A 20382-nucleotide genomic window follows, 5' to 3' on the forward strand; every position below is an offset into this window, starting at 1 on the left:
ATTTATCTTCTTGGCAAAGCACTTCCACCACTCACAGACAAACTAGCAAGATGATGCCTAGATAATCAGTCAGAAGCAATACAGGGAAATAAGCTACAAGGATAAAGCAAAGGATCTCAAGTCTATCAAATGCCTAGTTTCTACATCATCCTGTCTTTGCTGAGAGGAGTTATCAGCTTCCCCCAAAGGTACACAGTTACATCTCTGCAGCAGCACAGCAGAGATGTTTTGGCTGGGCACCTCAGCTTGCCACACTTCACAACTGCAAATTCTAATACCTCGGGCTTTCCCAAGTCTCTTCAGTCCTGGTAGCAGTCCAGGTGGCAGGAGAGAAAAACAAATGCCATTAAGGACTCCAAGATGAGAAGAAGGAATTGATAGAAATTCACTAAAGAACAGGGCTAACTCCAAAATTAGCTAGCTGGCATGTTCCTGGCCAAGTCTAAAGGGAATGGCAGCATTAAAAGGGCAATACTGAAATAGTAAGAGGCAATTTGTGTACTTCATGCCCAAGACTGAATAGCAGAACTTTACAGGGAAGCTTGTATCAAGCAAGTAGCCATGGGAGAGCCTTGACTCAACCTCCACTGGCATCAGCAGGAATATCACCATTGCCGTGGAGCTGTCTGCCATAGCTATTCCAGACACAAGGCCTACAAAATCACTAGCTTTTTGTCCTACCTTTCATTCTATTGAAGGCAGGTGACCAGGCTCTACTTTAGAAACCAGATGCAATGCAAGGCCTTAAAAAGCAATACTGGTATAACCTTCATTTCCTCCTGTTTCTGCTACTCTCTTAGCCAACAATACACACCACCAGATCAAGTTGGTTTCAGCAGCTGTAAGCTACACAAAAGGAACCAGTGAAAATCTTTATGGAGGAAATAATATGCAATTTTCTAGCTGAACACCTTTTAAAATGTAATGACAGAAAATAAAATCCTGCATCTGTGCTCAGCAATAACAATCCGTACACGCGCAGTAACAACATGACACTTGGAATAAGCAAGATCCAGACAAAAAAAGAGAGCTTACCCAGGCATCCAAATCCACAGGCTTGGCATAAAGACAGCAAAAGACAGAAAGGAAGGGAAAGAGAAGAAAAAGAGAAATCAGTGATTTTTGGAAGCTGCCTGCTGCTGTGCAATACAGCTTTTAAGATGACAAGTTAAGAAAAGTTCCTTTAAAATGACAAGCGTCTTAAGCAATGCAGTGCTGTCCCCTGTTGGGAACTGTGTTTTTAAAGCAAAACAAAAGCACAGGCACCCCCTAAACCAAAACCAGAGCAAAGTCCCCAAAGCCTGCAGCAGGACCCCCATTTAGGATGGGAGCTAAGCAAAGGAAGCTGGTAAACAGCCAGTTCCAGAGAGCCATGCAAGGTGCTGCACAGCATTAGAGACGCTGATACACAACACGCACCAGTGAATGTGCCAGCGCTAGGCAGACTCAAAAGGAGGTGGTCAACAACTGCTTCCAGTTATGTGCCAAGAATAAGTAATCTTTTAAAGGGCATTTTCAAATGCACAAGCTGACCTACGTAGCAAGTCATCTTCTTCCATGGACAATTTCAAAGTGATTCCAAACAGAAAGCCATTTGACTGATCAGGCTCCCCATCAGATTCCCCTTCATAGGCAACTGAAAACCTCTTGAGTGCACAGTTCAAACCTCTGTCAAAGCCAAGCTGCTTCCACCTGCTTCTTTTCTTTTGCCCACAAGCCTATTTAAGTGTGCAGACAAGCAGATAAAACAGGCTGCAGTATTGCCTCTTCTTTACTTGTTACTACTTTTTACTTACACAGTAAGCCAGCAGCAGCAAAGCAAGTACAAGATGATAAACATTTCATGCCCATAACCACCTCCTTTTGAAGCCAAGGCATTTATGAGGCAGGCACAGCTCTCATTTGCTGTCAAGAGCTGCAAGCCTTCCCTGCCTCTCAGGGCTACCTTCAATCAGCAGCACATTGGCTAAGCAGGAACTTCAGAATGGCTGGCCTTTTTTTCATTATGATTATTTATTTGAGGGGAGTTGACAGGGCACAAGGAACTTTCCTCTTGGTCATAGTTCACTGCCAGAGGGAGCAGGCGGTGGAGAGTAATGTTTTTATGGGATCTGCCATCATTTTAATGGCACACGGAGACTACTTCATGTAACTGAGGGATGATGTGTTACCAGATATGTGTGTCGTCCATCCTTGTCCTTTGCACCAGCTTAGAGGGTTGTAACTGAACATCTACATGTCAACTGAGGGAAGCCAATTCCTCCCTTCTGCAGATAGGTTTGATATAGCAGAATCAAGTCCTTGGCCAAACAAACCAATAACACAACAGGTGTTTACTGGTAATCACTGACCAATCTTGAGAGAAGCTGAATTTGAATAACATTTTTCTTCTTGATGATTTTTACAGTCAGGACAGATGCGCTTAATTGTGTTTTTACATTTTAGCAATTACAGGTCTGTCCATCCTCAGCAGATGGACAGGAGGAACACAGCACTCTTCATGGTGCCTGTTATAATTTCAGCAGGTAGGTCATGCTTACCACTAACTCTTTACTGGATGTACATCTGTCATCCCTGGGTGCCTGAGCCATGAACTGACACATTGCTGCTGGACAAACACTCACATGACAAAATAAACAAAAAGTACTAACTCAGTGGCTCTGGACAGGGCTGAGAAGCGAGAGCAAGGAGAAGGAACCAGCCCTATCACCAATATGTGCCCCGTAAGATACAATGCACAGAAGCAGAATCAGGGTTTTAGAGAATATAACACTGTTACTAATCACAGAGCATCTCTTCTGCAGTACTGCCAATACTCTTATTCTGTCAACCTTCAGGAGAGGGAAAAATTATTACTCCAAGAATAGGAACAGATACCCTTCACTGAATGGAAACAGGAAAATTAGAATGTGTAGTAGTACATACTGCTGCATTGAAAAAAAAAACATACTAAATAAAATACACGAATAAAATAATATAAAAAAGGAAAACTCAAAAGGGCTGCTGGTTAAAGTTTAGCTAACTTCCAAGCATGTGCCAAGATCTCCTTGCAGACCTGCATGCACCAGTCTTGATAACAAGACACATAGCCTGTCCATTAATATTTCTGAAATTTAAGCAATCTGTTTAAGAAATGAGCAATATCTGGTTTCCTTGCTTCCTAATGAGCTTCACTTCCAGCTCCCAGATGGCAGCTTACATGTTTTATAATTTCAGCCCTGGGATACAAATCATCTTTCAACACCTTTGGTGAATACTTTTGAACTCTTCTGTTTGAAAAGGTTTCTTTTCGCTTCCAGGTAACCCACCGGACAGCATCCACAGGAACCAGAATAAATACTGGACTTAATTGGTTGAGGTCAAAACACAGACAAGATATTCCTCTTAACTGTATCAGAAACAAAAGTTTATTGAAACACGATCTCAGGCCAAACCAGCAGCCTCTGTCCTAAGGATTCATACAGACACTTGGAGAAAACTGGCTGGATATGGGAACTACACAAGTAATACATCCATGCTTCTGCAAATTTCACATTTGAGCATTGATTATTCAGGCAGGGATGCCTTCCCATATATGTATCAACAGTCCAACTTCCAATGGAATCAAGAAAACAGCGCCAAAATCGTATTTCACTCATAGGGGCAATTTCCAGCAATTCTTCCCAGACACACGACACTACATCACCCTCACACATCATGCACACCACTCAAGTCTGTCACACTCTGGAGAAATGCAAAAATGGCAGTGAGCAATTAAAACACAGTTCTGTGATAGGCAGGGAAAGAGGAAGGACCAGCACAGGGCAGCAGCCTTTGGCAGGACAATCCCTTTGTCACCTGACTGGAACCAGCTTCCCCCCAAAGTCCATTTCCTTGCCATAACTCTGTCACAGAACAGATTTCACTGCAGTGTGACCAATGACTCAGGAATACAGACTACCAGCTTGGTAGAGATCTCCTACTTAAGAACTCAACACAAAGTATTTTTAGGGCCACTGCCAGCTTTGGGAGCGGAAGATAGAGTGGGAGATGCGAGAAATGAGAGGCAGCAGGTGCCCAAAACCCAAGGCAGCTGTTGGCAACAACTTTTACACTCATATCAGTATCTGAAGAACTCTGCAGCACATATTCCAACATCTTGATGACCAGACTTCATCACTGAATGAGCAAACAGTCACTTCTTCATAAAGAAGTAATCCAGCTCTAAATTTATCATGGTCCACAATGATAGGAATTCAAGTATTTAAAGAATATATCTAGACATTCAGTATCCACTCCAGACTCTTCAACTTTTCCAGTTTAGTGAAAAATGGAAGTAGTATCAATATAAAATGTAATGAGAGTCTGAGATGTAACCAATTGACAATGGAGAAAGAGAAGGAAGAGTCACTGAACAGCAATCAATTTTGAGGAAAGCCGGTGATGAAACTGCTTAACTCTAATGCATACAGACCATACACAATTCCATAAACATGAAGATGGCAAGCAGCCAAAAAACCTTGGCCCTTTTATGATTCAGGGACAACTGCATCCTAATACTTATGGCACAGCTGCAAATAGGTTTGCAATGGTGACCGTTCATGGTTTTAATTTAAAACAAAATTAAAAGAAACCTATTTTATAAAATCCAACATAAACCATCTGCTTTCATTGCTTGCTTTAATATTCCAGCCCATTTCTACATTCTCCTTTTCCCATCACCACTTCTATCCATGTATACATGCAGTTTTCATTCTGCCGGCTGCCAGCAGACAAGGCATTCAATGGTTTTAGAAATCTTGCAGAGCATAGGTTCTCTAGAGATGTACGCTCAAGATGCTTATTTCTGATAGTAGGTGAGTAAACAACTCTCTCTAAATTTTTATCTTCTTGCTTAAATTCCTACTCTGCCTATTAGACTTAAAAATCTCCAAGTCTCTGACCAATTTAGGACAAGAAAAATAAACCAAACAACCAAAACTTCAAGAAAGAGCATAATGAAATTTTGTATTAATTATGACTTTTGATCCCAGAATATATTTCAGACTGAGTCAATGAAGTATTTCTCGTAAAGCTAAAAACGAAGGCCACTCAACTCTTCTTGGATATTTCTAGCTCATAATCATTAATGCAGACTCCCATTACACTAGCCTAAGGGTGGCATATGGCTTTCTAGGGATAGGACAGACGGGGGAAAATAAGTTATGCATGCCTACATCCCAATCTCATTGCTGTGCCTGCACAGGGGGACAGAGCTCTCTCCTGCCAGATTCCTAAATACCAAATATATTCGCTTTCAAGTCAAACACAGTACCTCACACACCACCACTGTTTTGAAAAAAATCAAGATGGCATTTATAATCAACCTATGTGCCTCCAAACAGTAAAATTTATGAACCCTGTGTGTTCGGATGGAATTCCCTTACCACATTTGCTCTCAGACACTACACACAATTTTTACCTGCCCCTGAACAAAACAGGTATTTGTAGGCACAGCCAATAGATACAGGCTAGCACAATAAGATGAATACAAATTTCCTGCCACCAGATTAGAAACCTATTTTTTTTATAATTTGAAAGTTATTATCGCAAATACTATACAATTTAAAAGAAATGCAGTTGACTTTGGGGTTGCTTTTTAATACAGAAAGACTATCATAATTACATACCTGGGTAAGAAAACTCTTGAAAGCCTTCAGCCATGGTCATGCATCCTCTGCCTGCCTATAAATTCTTGTGCAGGTGGAGAATCAGGTGCACTTTCATACAACACAGCTTGGTTTTGCCCCTCTGAAAACCTTGTAAATTTTCCTCTTTTCCCTGTTCCTTCATCCCAGACATACAAAAAGCACACTTTACACAGCCTTACAGGGTCAGTATCATTCTGGGGGCAGATTCCAAGATACCAACTTGCCAAGGTGCATGTGGGAAAAACATACAGTAATTAACATTTTGCATAAATCATGTGGATTCTGAAGCCTTACTGGAAGGACCACATAAAGCACAGGGGACTCAAAATAAATGGTCTGAGGTAGTCCACATACATATTCACACTTGTAGTTAGGTGTTACCTATGAAGTAAAAACACATGGAAAGAATAATCAGAGACTAGCCAGGAAATTAAAAGCATGGAAGTGAGGAACTTGATCTCAATCTCCCTTATTTCACCAATCACTAAGGACACACAGGCAGTCAGCACTAAATTTCCCTACAACCAATTCCAAAAAGGTACCTCCATCTTCACTTGCAGCATTCCCATACATCCTAGGGCACAGTCAGCGTTATGAAAAGGCTGCCAATTAAGTTGTGGTTTTGAGCTACAGACAAAATGTCCACTAGAGACTCTGATCCTTGCTTCCAAAGCACTTGCAACCCACTGTGTGTTTTAGGAAGAGAATATCCTGGCTCTCAAATACAGGCACACTGGCTCTTCTCAAGGCTGTGATAAGAGAAAATGCTGCAAGGTTGCATCTTTTAATAAAGTCCAAGTGTATCATCATGAAATCATCTGCAAAAAGAAGAGTGTAGATTCAGCAATAACAAGGATTCCAGGCTATTGTAAAACTGCATTCTTTATTTTTACATTGCAATCTTCAGGGCATGATTGTATCAAGAGCAACTCACAAATCTATGTCACTGCCAGCAAAATTTTGATTTCCATTTGATAGGACAATTTGCAAAGAGTAGTTTTCCCATTGTGCAAGTGCTTAATGTTTCTAAAAAGTACAAGAATTCAAAGCTGATTCAATGACCATTTACTGGGCAATGCAACACACTCTTGCTTAAGGCAGAAGGCTCAGAATATTCAGGAGGAGAGCATTTTCTCTTTCTTTGAAGGACCAGTATCTGGAAGTCTTATCAACAAGGATCATGAACCAGGTGTTGCTATTGTGGAGAAGAAGGTGCCGTACACCAGGTGCAGCAGGAAGAATTAAGCAGTCTGAGAAATTTTCCTTATGAAAAGAAAACATTTTGCTGTCAGTGAAGCTTCTGAAGCTCAAAAATTATGTCACATGCTAAGGAACCAGAGAAGTATTTATTTCTGGACCTTTTAATCAAGAGAAAGAAGCTTGAAATTTAGCTTTAAAATAGGGTATGCTCTAAATATAGCACTCAGATGACCTGAGAGAGCCAAGATTCATGCTCTATAAGTCTGCAAATTTAAAGAGTCAATACAACACAGTATCACAGAACCCTAAAGACAGATTGCTATATTTATTGTAGTACATACTAGTTACAAACACATCTCCACTCTGTTTGCTCTGTAATTATAGTTGGGACGCATACATTCATTTATTTTCTGTAGACTCCTTTTGCATGTTACACCTCCAAAGTCAATGAAAGTAATTTTAAGAACCTGTTGATTGATTGATTTATTGATCAAATAAGTTGGCCAGTGCAATAGACTGGAAATAACCAGACAGGCAAGTGATTTGATAAATATTCCTGGAGACTAGTCACTATAGGCACAAAGTCAACAGAAAAGAAACCTTCAAAGGCTGGTTTGGGCTTCTTTTAGAATGTATATTAACAGTTGGGCCTAAATCTTTATTCCTTATGCAGGCCTGCATGGTCAAGTGCACTCCCCAACCAAATGTTTGAGATAACTGTGCAGAATCCAGTGTTAGCTATCAAATTCAGCAGAAGGAATTGGTAAAAGCGCAGGTCCTATAACCAGAAACAATGTGAGAAGAGAGGGGGTGGGGGTCTTATACATAACTTTAATTGGGAAGCAGATACTTCTCTCTAACCAGGGGCATGAAAGAAACCCAGGCAGGGGATCATTACTCACAGTTGCCAGTGCTGGCAGCTGTTTTTTGGTGATTCTGTGGTCAAACTTCACCAAAGCTTTCACTCTGCTCCAGCTGAAAGAAGCAGCTCATGCCCCTGGCTGGCACTGAAAACCACAAACTCATCTATCAAGTACTGACTGAGATGGCCTATTTTTTTTTCCTTTAAAATTTTTAATTGCAATTTAATGAGGTTTTCAAAGAAGTATGTTGGCAGCTTATCACAAAACTAAGCTGAACACATCTTGTACTCCTTTTACACTGTCCACTCAGTTGTGTGAAGAACTGTCATCCAACTCAAGCAAGAGACAAATTAGGCTTTAACTCCATTGCATAGGAGTGGTTTCCTATGAGGAAGATGAAAGGCACACTAACAAAGCAGGAGGCAAAGAAAAAGCTTTCACTATCACTATTATTTGTACAATATTTTAGATAATCTTTTGGCACTGTGGTTTTGGGGAGTTTACATTTATGCCCAGGACAAAGGAAGTAAACGTCCATGTCAATAGCTTCTTCCACAGCATAAAATTCTAGCAGAAAAGACACATATTCAAGTTCAGCCAAAATAAATTAGCCAGATCAAATTCACAATCTCTTATAACCTCTCAACATTTCTGAAAATAAATGCCACTCTTAACAAACAACCTTTAAAATAAAAACCTTAAAATGTCTATTTATCTCAGAATATTATCCTTCCTGCCTGTCGTATATTATATATTACATACATATAAAATCAAAAGAAAAATCCACTCAAAGAAACCAATACTCTGATGCTCCCTTTTCCATTTAATGTTTGTTATACACCCACAGAGATCTCAAAACATTTTAAAGGATCAAGCTCTTCTTCTCATTAGTACCACCATCACGTTGCTCTGAACCGTGGACATATAACCTTTTGCACCTTTTCACTCTATTGAATCAATCTCCCCTGGCAACTTCTGGTGTGGCACACTGCTCCTCCTGCCTCCGGCTCCTCTTCCCTCACTAATTCTGTGTTCACAACTGTGAAGCACAAAATTAGACGTTTCAAATTAAGCAAGGAGAGAGAACGAGAGAACCTTATTAAATCAACATTAGCATCAGTGTCTTTAGAAGACAAACTCAATTGCAAAATATTACTTGTCTCTGTAAAGCTCTTTACATTGACAGAAATGAGAGAGACAGCAGAAGAAGTGACCTTCCTCCATCCCCACCTTCCTCCTCACACTAGTCACAGAGCTCAAGCTGTAAATGCAGGATCCTTTTCAGACCACAGCCCCAAGGAAGAAAAGCCTACCTTGAACTCACAAGCACTAGAACTGCCAAGTAAAAAGGACAAGATCTACTAACACAATGTTGGGGAAGAAACAGGCACACACCCAACAGGGTACCAACACACAAAAGCACACTGTCTTCTCCTCCTATAGTGTACCAACACACAGAAGCACACTGCCTTCTCCTCCTATAGGGTACCAACACACAGAAGCACACTGCCTTCTCCTCCAATAGTGTACCAACACACAGAAGCAGACTGCCTTCTCCTCCTATAGGGTACCAACACACAGAAGCAGACTCCCTTCTTCCGAGCTTTCCACAACACTGGTTGCTCTCTCAAGTCACATTACGAGTTACAGCCAAATCTTCCTTTTTTACAACAAGACAAAGAGCCATTGCAAGTTTTAGTTTCCATTCTCAGTCCAAAAATCAAAACTACTGACATGATGGTGATGATCAGCATATTCTGTTCCAAAACACCTCAACTTTCTGAACACAAACCTCTAGTTGCTGACCCGATACCCTTAAACTCTTTCACTGGAGTGTCATACCATTCCCCTGTGAGGGATAATTAGACATGTTGTTAAAGACAGAAATCACCTCTAATACTGCATAGTCTTTAAGCATGACTTTTCCTTGGCATTTCTTGATGAAGAGATGATATTTGCACCTTGTGTCAACAGAAGGAGTGTACACACCTCACAGCACTGAGCAGCACGCTATGGACTTGTCTGTCGGGTGCCACCCAACACAGGGAGTGTCTTGGCAGTGTCTTGTAAGGAGGGATTGCAATGTGTGCTGCTACAGTCCTACAGAAACAAATCCTACTGAAACAAGTTAAGAACAAAAAATACATATTTCAAAACTCTTTCAACTAACTAAAATCAATGTTCAGAGCTCCCATTTAGCTAGGGAATATTATCCCAAGGACAAGGAACATGAAACTAAAGCTCAGTTTCTGGTAGCAAAACAAAGCTTTCAAAGCATTTTTTGGGGAAAACAGACGCTATCCAAACAGAAATGGAAGCTGAAGCTTTTGATTTCTCTAGTCCTCCAATGCAATGGAAACTTCTTTATCAGACAGACATTACTGAAAACTCTGCATTTTGCCAACAGGTTTCTAAGTGCAGACTCCCTACCAATAAATGGCGGTTTGGAAAGCCAGAGGTGCTGGCAGTTCTGATGCCTCTTCAGAGCAGTCATGAAAATGACCACTTCCTCATGTGACAACCATGCCTACATGCCATCAGCTAAGCTCTGGACAAAGCAGTTACTGCACCAGGGTAAAGACAAAGTGCACCAGGGAAAGAGCAAGGAGGAGGAGGACTAAAAAACACCCACAAGAGCTAGTGACAAAAAGCTAACTAGGTTGTTTAAGCGCTATGGGACATCCTTGTTCCATAAACCAAAATGCTTCATTTCCACCTCAAAGGGCAACAGTAGCCATACAAGACTGTTTGGAGGCTTTCAAAATAAAAGGGTCGGAGGAAAACAAGCGATTACCATTCAATTATAAAAGCTGAAAAATGGGGAAAACAGAAAAGCCAAAATGATACACTGAATCCACTGTCTTAGGCTAGCTCTTGATGCTGACCCAGGCTGGTAAAAAAGTCTTTATCAAAATATACTTAACTGCCTGCTAGAGGCCTTCCAGGAAAGGACCACAGCAAGCAAAAGCTGAAAATATTTTTTTCTGTTATCTGCTGCACCTAATTCTCCTCTAGCCTTTCACTGGCAGTCTAACACAACTACAGGAGCCCTCCTGCCCCCTGCAAGTCACATCCCTTGCATTTGAAGGGGTTATCACATAGTGCCTTTAAATCAGTAGGACACTAACTACAGTCACCAACTAAAGTAATCAGTTGATATTCATATGCCCAACACTTTCAGATCTGTAATACCTCCATTCTGAAAAATTATCAGGAAGCAATCAACTTATACAAACCACATAAAATGTAGAACTAAAAGAACAGGGGAGATAACACGTGCAACTTCCACCATCCAATTCTGTTTCTTACAAATCATTAGTCATTTTGATAACTCAGCATATACCAGCCCACAAGCAATGAGATAACCAGGTATTTAAAGTCACTAATAACTGAAAACTTGGAAAAGCTTTAAATTAAAGACCAATATTTAAAAATCAAAAAGCATAAAAAATCACCAGAGGGTTCTGAGAGGCTTTATTTTTATTTACTAAAAACATAATATGCTATTCACTTTCAAAGATCTGAGAGAAAATCAACACAAGATTTTTTGAGATAACTACTATTCCAAGAAAACTAAAGCACAAGCAAGATGCAACAATTTGTCCTGATTCATGCAGAAAATGCTAGACAGGATCAGGACTGATAAGAGAGACCCAAACCACAGAAGAAACCAAGATTTTCATCATCCTTGTATTCAAGCAGATTACTGAAAGGAAAACAGTCATGGTGTACTGATGCTTGCCTGTTAATATCCTTCCAACAGGGCACAATCAGAAAATTATCTCAAAAGATCCAAGTATAATGGGATGAATGGTTACAACTATTTGAGATGAAGGGAAAGAGCTGGAGCAGCAGAAAAGCAATCCCTATTTCATTCTGAAGTCTCTAAGGGATTCAGGAAGCAGCAGGAACGGTGGAAAGCCATCCACCAAACCTAGGTAACTCATATTGCCTGCAGTGATTAACTCACTCTGGGTGTCAGCCTGCCACCTTCTACTGTCAGTGTGGAAAATCCAGTGCAAGCACTGAGAAGATTCTGAAGGAGGGAACAGAAACACTGGAAAAGAAGATGCAAGACAGACACAAAGCAAAGCTAAGAGCCACAGCAACCTTTTTTTTCAGTAATAACTACTGGCTGCAGCATTTATCCCACTTTTGAGACATCAGTAAAATGGACCCAGTCTCATCAGCGCTCACTTTTTCAAGCAGCAAATCCAGAATTAATATTCAAGGGTTCTGTGACTGACATAATTGCAATTTAAAAAGGGTAATTAATCATCAGCCATGCTGGTGGCTGACTTGCCAGGCTGGGATCTTTTCTCTCCACACCTGACAACAAATGCACAGGAGGCAAAAGCATCACGTGTGCACAAAGCCAGGAAGTGCCGTTCTCCCTCTAACCCCAACCCTGGGCTTATGGGGTTTGCTACTATTTTTTCTCCCACGCCTGCCCCATTGAGATAAGTCCCCCACCCTTTTCTGCAGCAGACCAACAATGACCAACAAATCATCCTTGAGTGAAATGACCAACCAATCTCCCTTGCCATGTGGATAAGGAAAGCTTTTCCACATTGTATCTCACTCATGTCAGCCAAGAGTGAGGCAATGGAACTCCAACACCTATATCATGAAATTCTCCTCATCTCCCTGCTTTCCTCTGTATCTTTGCATAAACTATTTTTTTTTTTTTTACAAGTGACATCTCAATCCCAGTCTTACTGGGAAAGTGAATTACAAAGGTGAGAGCACAGCTCCAGAGAATCAGGTAACATAGGCAGATGATGGAAACATCAAACCTGTTAAGTGGATTTTATTGGACGAGTCAGAAAAGCCACTAAGTCAGTGTTTACGTCTGTGCTCCTATGGGAAGGTTTTCAGGCAAGTTTTACACAAAACCAAACTCCCAACAACTGTTCTGGGCATCAATTCTGTCACTTTAAATTCCTTCTATATGAGCACCCATTGCCTGATATGAAAGGTATTTCAGCCAATAGGATTTAGAGAAGAGACATTTGGAAATTGTCACTAGTGTTCAGGTTCCCAGAAAGAAAGGTCCAAGACTAAATTACTGTAGGGTGAGTATATAACCTCTTTAGGAAGTACAGTTCTTCCTAAGAGGAAGAAAGCCAAAACGACCAGCATATTATGCCAATCTTCTTATCAGGAAAGTGCATAAACCACTATATTTGTAAATACCACAGAAAACAAGTATGAGATTGATGGCAAGATTTAGAGCTTAGCAAGCTGCAAGGTCTTCAAGTGACATACTTAACACTATGTCCTTGGGCCAAAGAAAATACGTAACATATTTCTAGGCCAAAGGAATCTTGCTCAAACAGGTGTCACTGCTGCTAGCCAGGTGCAGTAGAGACTGAGAATGCATGTTGTAACAGAAGCTCTATAGTCCTCCCTTCCTCATTCCTGACAGCCAGCAACCAAAAATTGCCTTCACCGTAACAATACAAAGGGAAAAAATTCAGTGCTTTTGTATGGGAAAAAATGTAATTTCAATCCTAAGAATTCAGTCAGGATAGAAGCTGGAGCACAATTACATACTGCAAGTCTTGGCCAGAGCTCCAAACAAAGGTAGTTGGCAGAACATCTCTGCCACAGATAACACCAACAAATGGCCTCATTTCCATCTATTATAAGATAATACAGAGGTTATGCTTCCTCATACCATCGTCATTTCTACCAGGTCCCTCTCAAGATTTGCTCTCTTTTTGACACAGGCTCCAGGTGTTTTTCATCCACAAACCTCAGCGCATCATTGCAAGTTAAATGAGGTGTCTCCAACACAGTCCACTCAGCTTTGTGAAACTAGAGAAGTACAATTATGAGCCCCCTCTGGCTTTTTCTGCTTTCATTTTGCAAGGGTTTAGAAATCTTTCATAGATCACATTATTCCCAAACAGACCTTTACCTTTCAATGACACAAATATCATATTGCTCACGTAACCTCTACTCAGATCAGGCTGACCTTGTCGTATCCTTTAACAAAGTCACTCCTCAACAAACAAGTGTGTGGTGTTAAGAAACAGCAGGTATTTCACTCAAGCATGCATCTTCTCCCAGTTCAAGAGTAAATACCCTGAATCTCTATTTCCTCACAATGACTGGCTGAATCAATAATTTTTACTGGGGTCTTCTCCACTCTTTAAAGGGTGTTTACCAAAAAGAGTCAGTAACAAAGCAGGGAGGGGGAGAAAAAGAAAAGATAAACACAAAGAATCTTCCTTTAACACAAACAGGGTTCATGGGCTGCTGCCCAGGATCACTGATGCTTCATTTCTTGCATTTCTTCAAAAGAAAAATAAATACTTCCAAATTTTCCCAACTCCTACAAGCTTAATGTCTCCAATCAGCACTTGCTCACATCTTTATCTTCAAGCCAGTATTATGAAGTTTTGATAAGCTTTTTCCTTCCCAATGTCTCTCACTCCACACAGATAAAAACCACTAATAGAAGACTGAGACCAAAATCGTTGCCTCTTCTATTGCCTACATTTAGCAATCAGCAACTGTCTGAGTATTGTGAGACCCAAAGCACTGCCATGTATTACACACTTATCTCTGCAAAACCACCCTGCACAAGTGACAACTTCCAGGCAGGGGGGCGGGGGAGTTGTGCAGCTTTGTGATAATTAAAGCATAGACGAGTGTCACTGCTGTGGATAATTATGCATTAGCAGTGAAATTACTTAATGGAATTAAATAAACTAAGCCAAATGCTTTGTTTTAAAGTGAATTTAGGGTCTGCAAAAGGTGTCCAACTGACAGCCCAGGAGAGCAAGAATGACAGTCCTCCATCATTCACAGAAACCACACAACCCCAGCACAGCCTGGCAGGCTTCCACCTCCACCCAGGTAAAAGGAGAGCAGAAGAGAAGCTAAGGAAAATTTCAACCTTCTCAGTCAGTCAGGCTCTGATCTATCTGATGAGCACCACACAGGGACCAGGCAGCCACTAAGCAGAGGAGAACAACTGACTGGGGTAATTTCCTAAAAAAATAAACTAGCTCTGACAAAATGGGTTAGTTCAAACCACAGCCCAACACCACAAGTACCCATGAGAAAAAAAAAATAAAAATTAATCAGTGTCAGTACAAACAAGACTCCAACCAACAACAGAAGCAACAGGATAAGTAGGTACATGGCCCACAGTGAAACTACCTCCTCCCACCAAACCCATGAGGCCTTTCCCCATCCTCTCCTCTTGCCTCACCAATTGCCCACCTACACACAACTCCCATCACTGGTCTCATCTAGATGGTTTCAACAGCATCCTCCTGCTTGTTAGAACAAGGACTCTTAAGGTCAGTCAGAATTTATAAGGCAGCCATTTCATCTTTTGTGCTTCTCTGGCTACATTCCTTCCTAAAAGATGCTGAACAGTGGAGATTCTGCTGGCTCTGAATGCCCTGCCAACACCAGGGCCAATTAAGAGTTTCAGGACGATGCATATTAAAGTTATTATGGGAGGCAGTTATTCAGGCAGAATAAATCTTAACTGAACCTTTAAGTGGTTTTTATAACTTGTTTCTCCTTCTTGAAAACAGATGAAAAGATACAAATCTCCTGCCTAAGAATCTGCAGGAATTCCAGTCAACCACCAGCTTCTCTCTCAAAAGAAGATTCTGTGCTAAAAGCAGTAATTCATCGCAGCCAAGGCCAGCTAGATCATCTTTATGTTTTTAAGCTTCAAATTACTCAAATCAGTGAGAAACTTCCTATATCAGTGAAGACTGAACTGAAATACTACCTTCAGAAAAGCACTGCAGATACATTTCAAACTTCTGCTGAGAGAAACTCAATTTTCCTTCATTATTGGTCTTCTCAGTCTACACAGTCAAATTGCAGATAGTCAAAGCCAAAGAGTTACAGATGTAATGGGAAATTTTTACAGAGCAGGCTTTGGAAAGTATCTCATTAGAAGGGCAGAGTGTAGGTCAAATCAGGGAATCCTAAAGAGGATCTGAGGAATGGAGGCAGCAATCTCTGTTTCGATAGCAAACATGAGATGTCATTAGGACAGGATCTGCCATTCGCTTCCACCACTTCCAAAACCAAACTTGCACTCAACAGCTGTTATCTACCCCTCCAAGAAACAGTGCTAGAAACCAACTGGAGAGCTGAAGAACAAAGACAAATCAGAGGTGGCTGAGAACATACCACAGCATTTGTGTGAAAACCTGCACTGTCCTCACAACAACCTTGTCCTCCCCTCTGCAGCCTGAACACACAGCAATGTCACAAGCTCCAGATCTGTACATTAAGCAGGAAAGAGAACCCCAGGCAGCATGGCCAGACAATAAAAGCCAGAAGCAGTTTGTATATTATGTCAGTACACAGTAGCCTCACAACTCCAAATGATGACAATGTTTTTAAATTGAAAGAGGGCAGGTTTATGTTAGGGAGAAATTCATTACTCAAAGGGTGATGAAGCACTGCAACAGGTTGTGCCAGAGAATCTGTGGATGCCCCATCCTTGGTAACGTTCAAGGCCAGGTTGGATGGGGCCCTGAGCAACCTGATCTAGAGAATGAAATCCCTGCCCATGGCAGAAAGTTGGAATTAGATAATCCTTGGGGTCCTTTCCAATCCAAACCATTCTATGATTTTGCAATTTCTTTAGGAAGCAACGAACTCCAACAACTTAGTGTAAACTCATCCTGAAAAATATTATGGTAACTCCTGGAGAACCTAGAGTCAGAAGGAAAACAAATAAGCAAAAACGTTGAGACATTTCACTGGTATGCAAGCAATTTGAGGGCTCAGCAGTTCCTGCTCCACCCCTGGAAAGGAGACTTCATGGGTGTCCCTTCAGTGCCACCTTCAGGAAATACTCACTGCTGCTTTCCAAATGCTCTCGACACTGCTGGAAAAAAACTCAGTGAAGGCATCATCGCTGGCAGGCAACTGAAGTGCACATTAAAACATTTTAGTTCCAAAATAAGAGTATTATAACGAGAATCACATCCCAAAGAACTGCAAAGCAGAGCACAGACATGCTTGTTGTTGCAAGATCAATGCACAGAGCAGCTGCTGGACTGAGCAGTGGGTTTGACCCTGAATAAGAAACATAATTCATCTCACAGATTCTGCATGAGGCAGGTGATAGATTTTCCCAAATCCTACATTCAAAGGGATATTGATGAGGATATGCTGTTTGTGGACTGTTTATCAGACTCCCTTTGCACCACCACATCTTAAGGGCTCACTTGAAAAGCCAAAAAACACTCTCCCTCAAAAATATTTATTAAAACCAAGCTATCAAAACTGCTTTGGTAATGAAAGCAGAAAGTTAGATAAGAATTCAGAGTCAGTAATGAAGTGAAAAACACAATGCATGGGTCAAAAAAGACATTCTAACATCATTTATTTATTTACACACACGCCTGCACAAGATGTACCTTAAGCTTCTGGACAGTGTATTGACTTAGCAGTAGATGGCATGAATTTTCAAGGAGGAAACTGAGCTCCCAATCACTCTGCATCATAGCTCTTATCATAGGCAGATGACTCGATGAACTGCACAGTGGGGCCTAACCAAGCTCAACAGCAGCATCTGCTGGGCAACAAGCAACTAGAGGAAATTACTAGATGAAAGTTTGTTACTCCTTATAAACATGTGAACTTTTGCTACAGTTTTACAGTGCCCAGTAAGATACATTTCTTGTAGAACAAGCAGATGTAACTTCTAAACAGATAAGCAAACAACAAGGTACAATTTTTCCTAAGCTTGCCTGTGGTCAGAAAAACCTATCATCTACCATTACCTGTTCACAAGATATTTCACAGTAAAACACTGAAATGAAGTGGAATTAAAATTCCTCTATGCTGGAGAAAATATCTTCTGTCTAGCTGGTTCAATTACACCTGAAAACACCCATGGTACTCCTTGAGCTGCTTTCTTTCCTAAGGGAACAGCCTGCACTTGCAAGGCCTGAGGCAGGGAAGAATTTATCAACCACATTAGTCCCATCCACACAGAGGAGAATGGCAGCTAAGACCATTAGTGCTTCTCTCCCTGCAGGTACCATACCATATTCCTTATTAAGCTCACAAAAAAAAAGCCTGCTATGGCAGGATGACATTGGAGCATAAGCACAGGTAATGTTCCCCACTTAAGCTGAACACACACTGACACCTCACCCAGATTAATTACAATGAAAACTCCTATTTTTACAGCAGATGCATGAAATTTGATGGATTACTTGTAAACTAGTCTAAAAAAAGAAAATGCAAGTTGTTGACAACAGCTTCAAGGTTGCATTTAGACATTCAGCACAATCTGGAATAAGGGCAGCGACCTGAGAGGTGGCTTCTGAGCAGCCATCAGATGGGAAAGGGTGTTGACACATCCCACTTCTGTTCCCAGGAAAGGAACAGTATCAAAATCTTACTTGACCATGGAACCACCTCTTTTTGCAGATCACTGTTTACAGGAAATCACAGGCAAGCAGCTTTTTAACAGAACTCCGTGATAACCTTCAGTAACACAAAGCTTTGAAAAATTACACCGCAAAATGCTGAGTTCTGAACAGGAAACAGCACAGCAGCTGGGGAGACAAGTTTTTAAATTATAGAAAACTATAGGCTGGACTGATGTCCATTATCTTTAAAATTGTAGCTGGATTCGCAGTTTAAAGCTGTCGAGCTTTTTGAGTTTAGTATTTATAACAGAAGTCTTTTACACTGAAAAATTAGGAAAAAGGGTTAAGAAACATGCAACCTTATTTTCAGTTGATATAGTGATTGTTGTTATTGTTGTTGCTTTGGGAGGAGTTTGTCTGATTTGGGTTTTTTTCAGGGTGCTGCTTTTGTGTGGTTTGTTGGTTTTGAGGGTTTGGTTGTTTTGGTTTGGCATTTTTTAACATATCTTTATTTCCAATCTCCCTTTTTCCACATTTAGCTGTTAAACTAGGAGAGAATATCATACGAAAATGCAAAAATGAATGATTACTTAAGTCTTCAGCTGGTAAGGGAGCAGCTTTTGTGAGGAACCTTTTGTGTATTGAAGTTTGGAAACTGGGGTGGGGTCAGCCAGAGTTTCAGCTTGACGGTGCCAATTACAGCTACAGCAAGATGAACCAAGGAACAAATCCATTCTGCTCAGAGGATGGAGAGAAAAGAAGAGACATGAACCTGTATCTTTGAAAAAATAAAGAGGCTTGAAATCATCTACCAGACAGTGAACCACTTTTCCCACGGCAAAAGCATTAGGCAGAAGATTCAGTGAATGTAAATGGCAAGCTCTCAGTCCTAATTGGAAGAGCACTGGTTATTTAACAAATGTATCCTTAGTCTAATGTTCTATTCAAGTAAATATTAAGCTTTTTTTAAGCTTTTTTCTTTTGGACAGTAATTATACATAGCTCTGCTCAGCCTGTTTGATCAATTTTTACTCGATTCCTACTGTATCATCCTTCAAGTTTGCCCATTATCACAAAGTCTTCAAGGCTAGAAAGACTCTAAACCCCCTATGTAATGCACAGACAGGAAAAAGAAATACAGCTAACTCTAATTCCTTCCCTTCCTCACAAGCTTGCAGGTGTTCTATTTTCATTGTCTAAAAAATCAAAGTCATCAGCTCATTTCCTTTCCCTTAGTACAGTCCCTTTAAGAAGCTACTTTCCATCATGTTTTACTCAGCACTCATAAATAATACAGATAATTGCAGATGGCCATAGCAAACAAGCAGAGAAAGTATACAGATACAGCACAAAGAAAACAACAAAAAATTCTGATGTTCTCCAAAAGCAGAAAGAATTCCTGGCAAATAGAAGTGGCTGCATCCAGGTCATTTTTTTAGTTGATGTACAGCAATCAGAGAGCCAAAAATAATAAAGGGACAGACTTCAGACAAAGCTACATAAAGATGCTGGCAACTCAGTTTATTCTACAGCAACACATTTTCTACCTAATCCTCATGTGCAAAACACAGTTATTTCTTCCCTAAAAATCTGCATTAGTAAGGAGGACTACTAGTCATAGAAAGATAAGTTTAAACCTCCAAAACAGATAAGCAGTGTTCAATTAGGAGGATATTATGCTGACTATAATAAGGAACTCAGAGAGAGTCCAGCCAGCCACCCAAGAGTTAACATCATGCTTTTCTCATCAAAACCTCTTCCAAGAGGTTAAGCACACAATAGACTATCTAAAGCACAGCTAGAAAGGCTGCTTGAAATTCCACACATGTGCCTCAGCAATGTATTTCTATTAATGTCCAGTGTGTGTCAGCGTGAAGATAAGGTACCAACATCATGTCCAACCAGCCAGCTAGAGAATGGGACGCCGTGTAAAACATTGTCTGATGCTTAGGATCCCGGAGAACAGAGGCGTTTGCAATCTCACCCGCTGCACACGTGCCTGATAACACCAACAACGAGGAGAGGCAGCAGGAGCAAACCATCCTGCAGCTTTGGGAAAGTAAAAAGATGGAGAGACAAAGAAGGAAGCAAGCAAGAATTAAAATAAACATCAGCAAATTGGGGCAGGTTTGAGGACGTCCAACTGGAGGGAATAAACAAACTGGAAAAAACCTCAGTGAAACTTAGTCTTTGTATCAGCTCACTTTAACTGTTCTTTAAGGTGGGAAATAAAAAGTTACATCAGTGTTTATTTTGATTACTCACAATACCATT

The 20382-nt window shown here is 40.7% G+C and overlaps 1 protein-coding gene across 4 annotated transcripts in view; it reads right to left on the bottom strand.

Moving 5' to 3' along the window:
• Positions 1-20382, bottom strand: part of CHCHD6 (coiled-coil-helix-coiled-coil-helix domain containing 6) — a 109330-nt gene that overhangs the window by 76535 nt on the left and 12413 nt on the right. For 2 of the 4 annotated variants that reach the window (XR_012057839.1, NM_001245328.1), the window contains 1 exon segment: positions 1036-1056. The exons of the other annotated variants lie outside the window; for them this stretch is intronic. Coding sequence is in view for 1 of the 2 variants with exons in the window: in NM_001245328.1 (NP_001232257.1) it covers positions 1036-1056 (21 nt within the window). In the remaining variant the exon portion in view is untranslated. 4 annotated transcript variants of the gene reach the window in all.

Source organism: Taeniopygia guttata, chromosome 12, assembly GCF_048771995.1.
Source record: "Taeniopygia guttata chromosome 12, bTaeGut7.mat, whole genome shotgun sequence".
In the NCBI taxonomy this organism is placed as follows: domain Eukaryota; kingdom Metazoa; phylum Chordata; class Aves; order Passeriformes; family Estrildidae; genus Taeniopygia; species Taeniopygia guttata.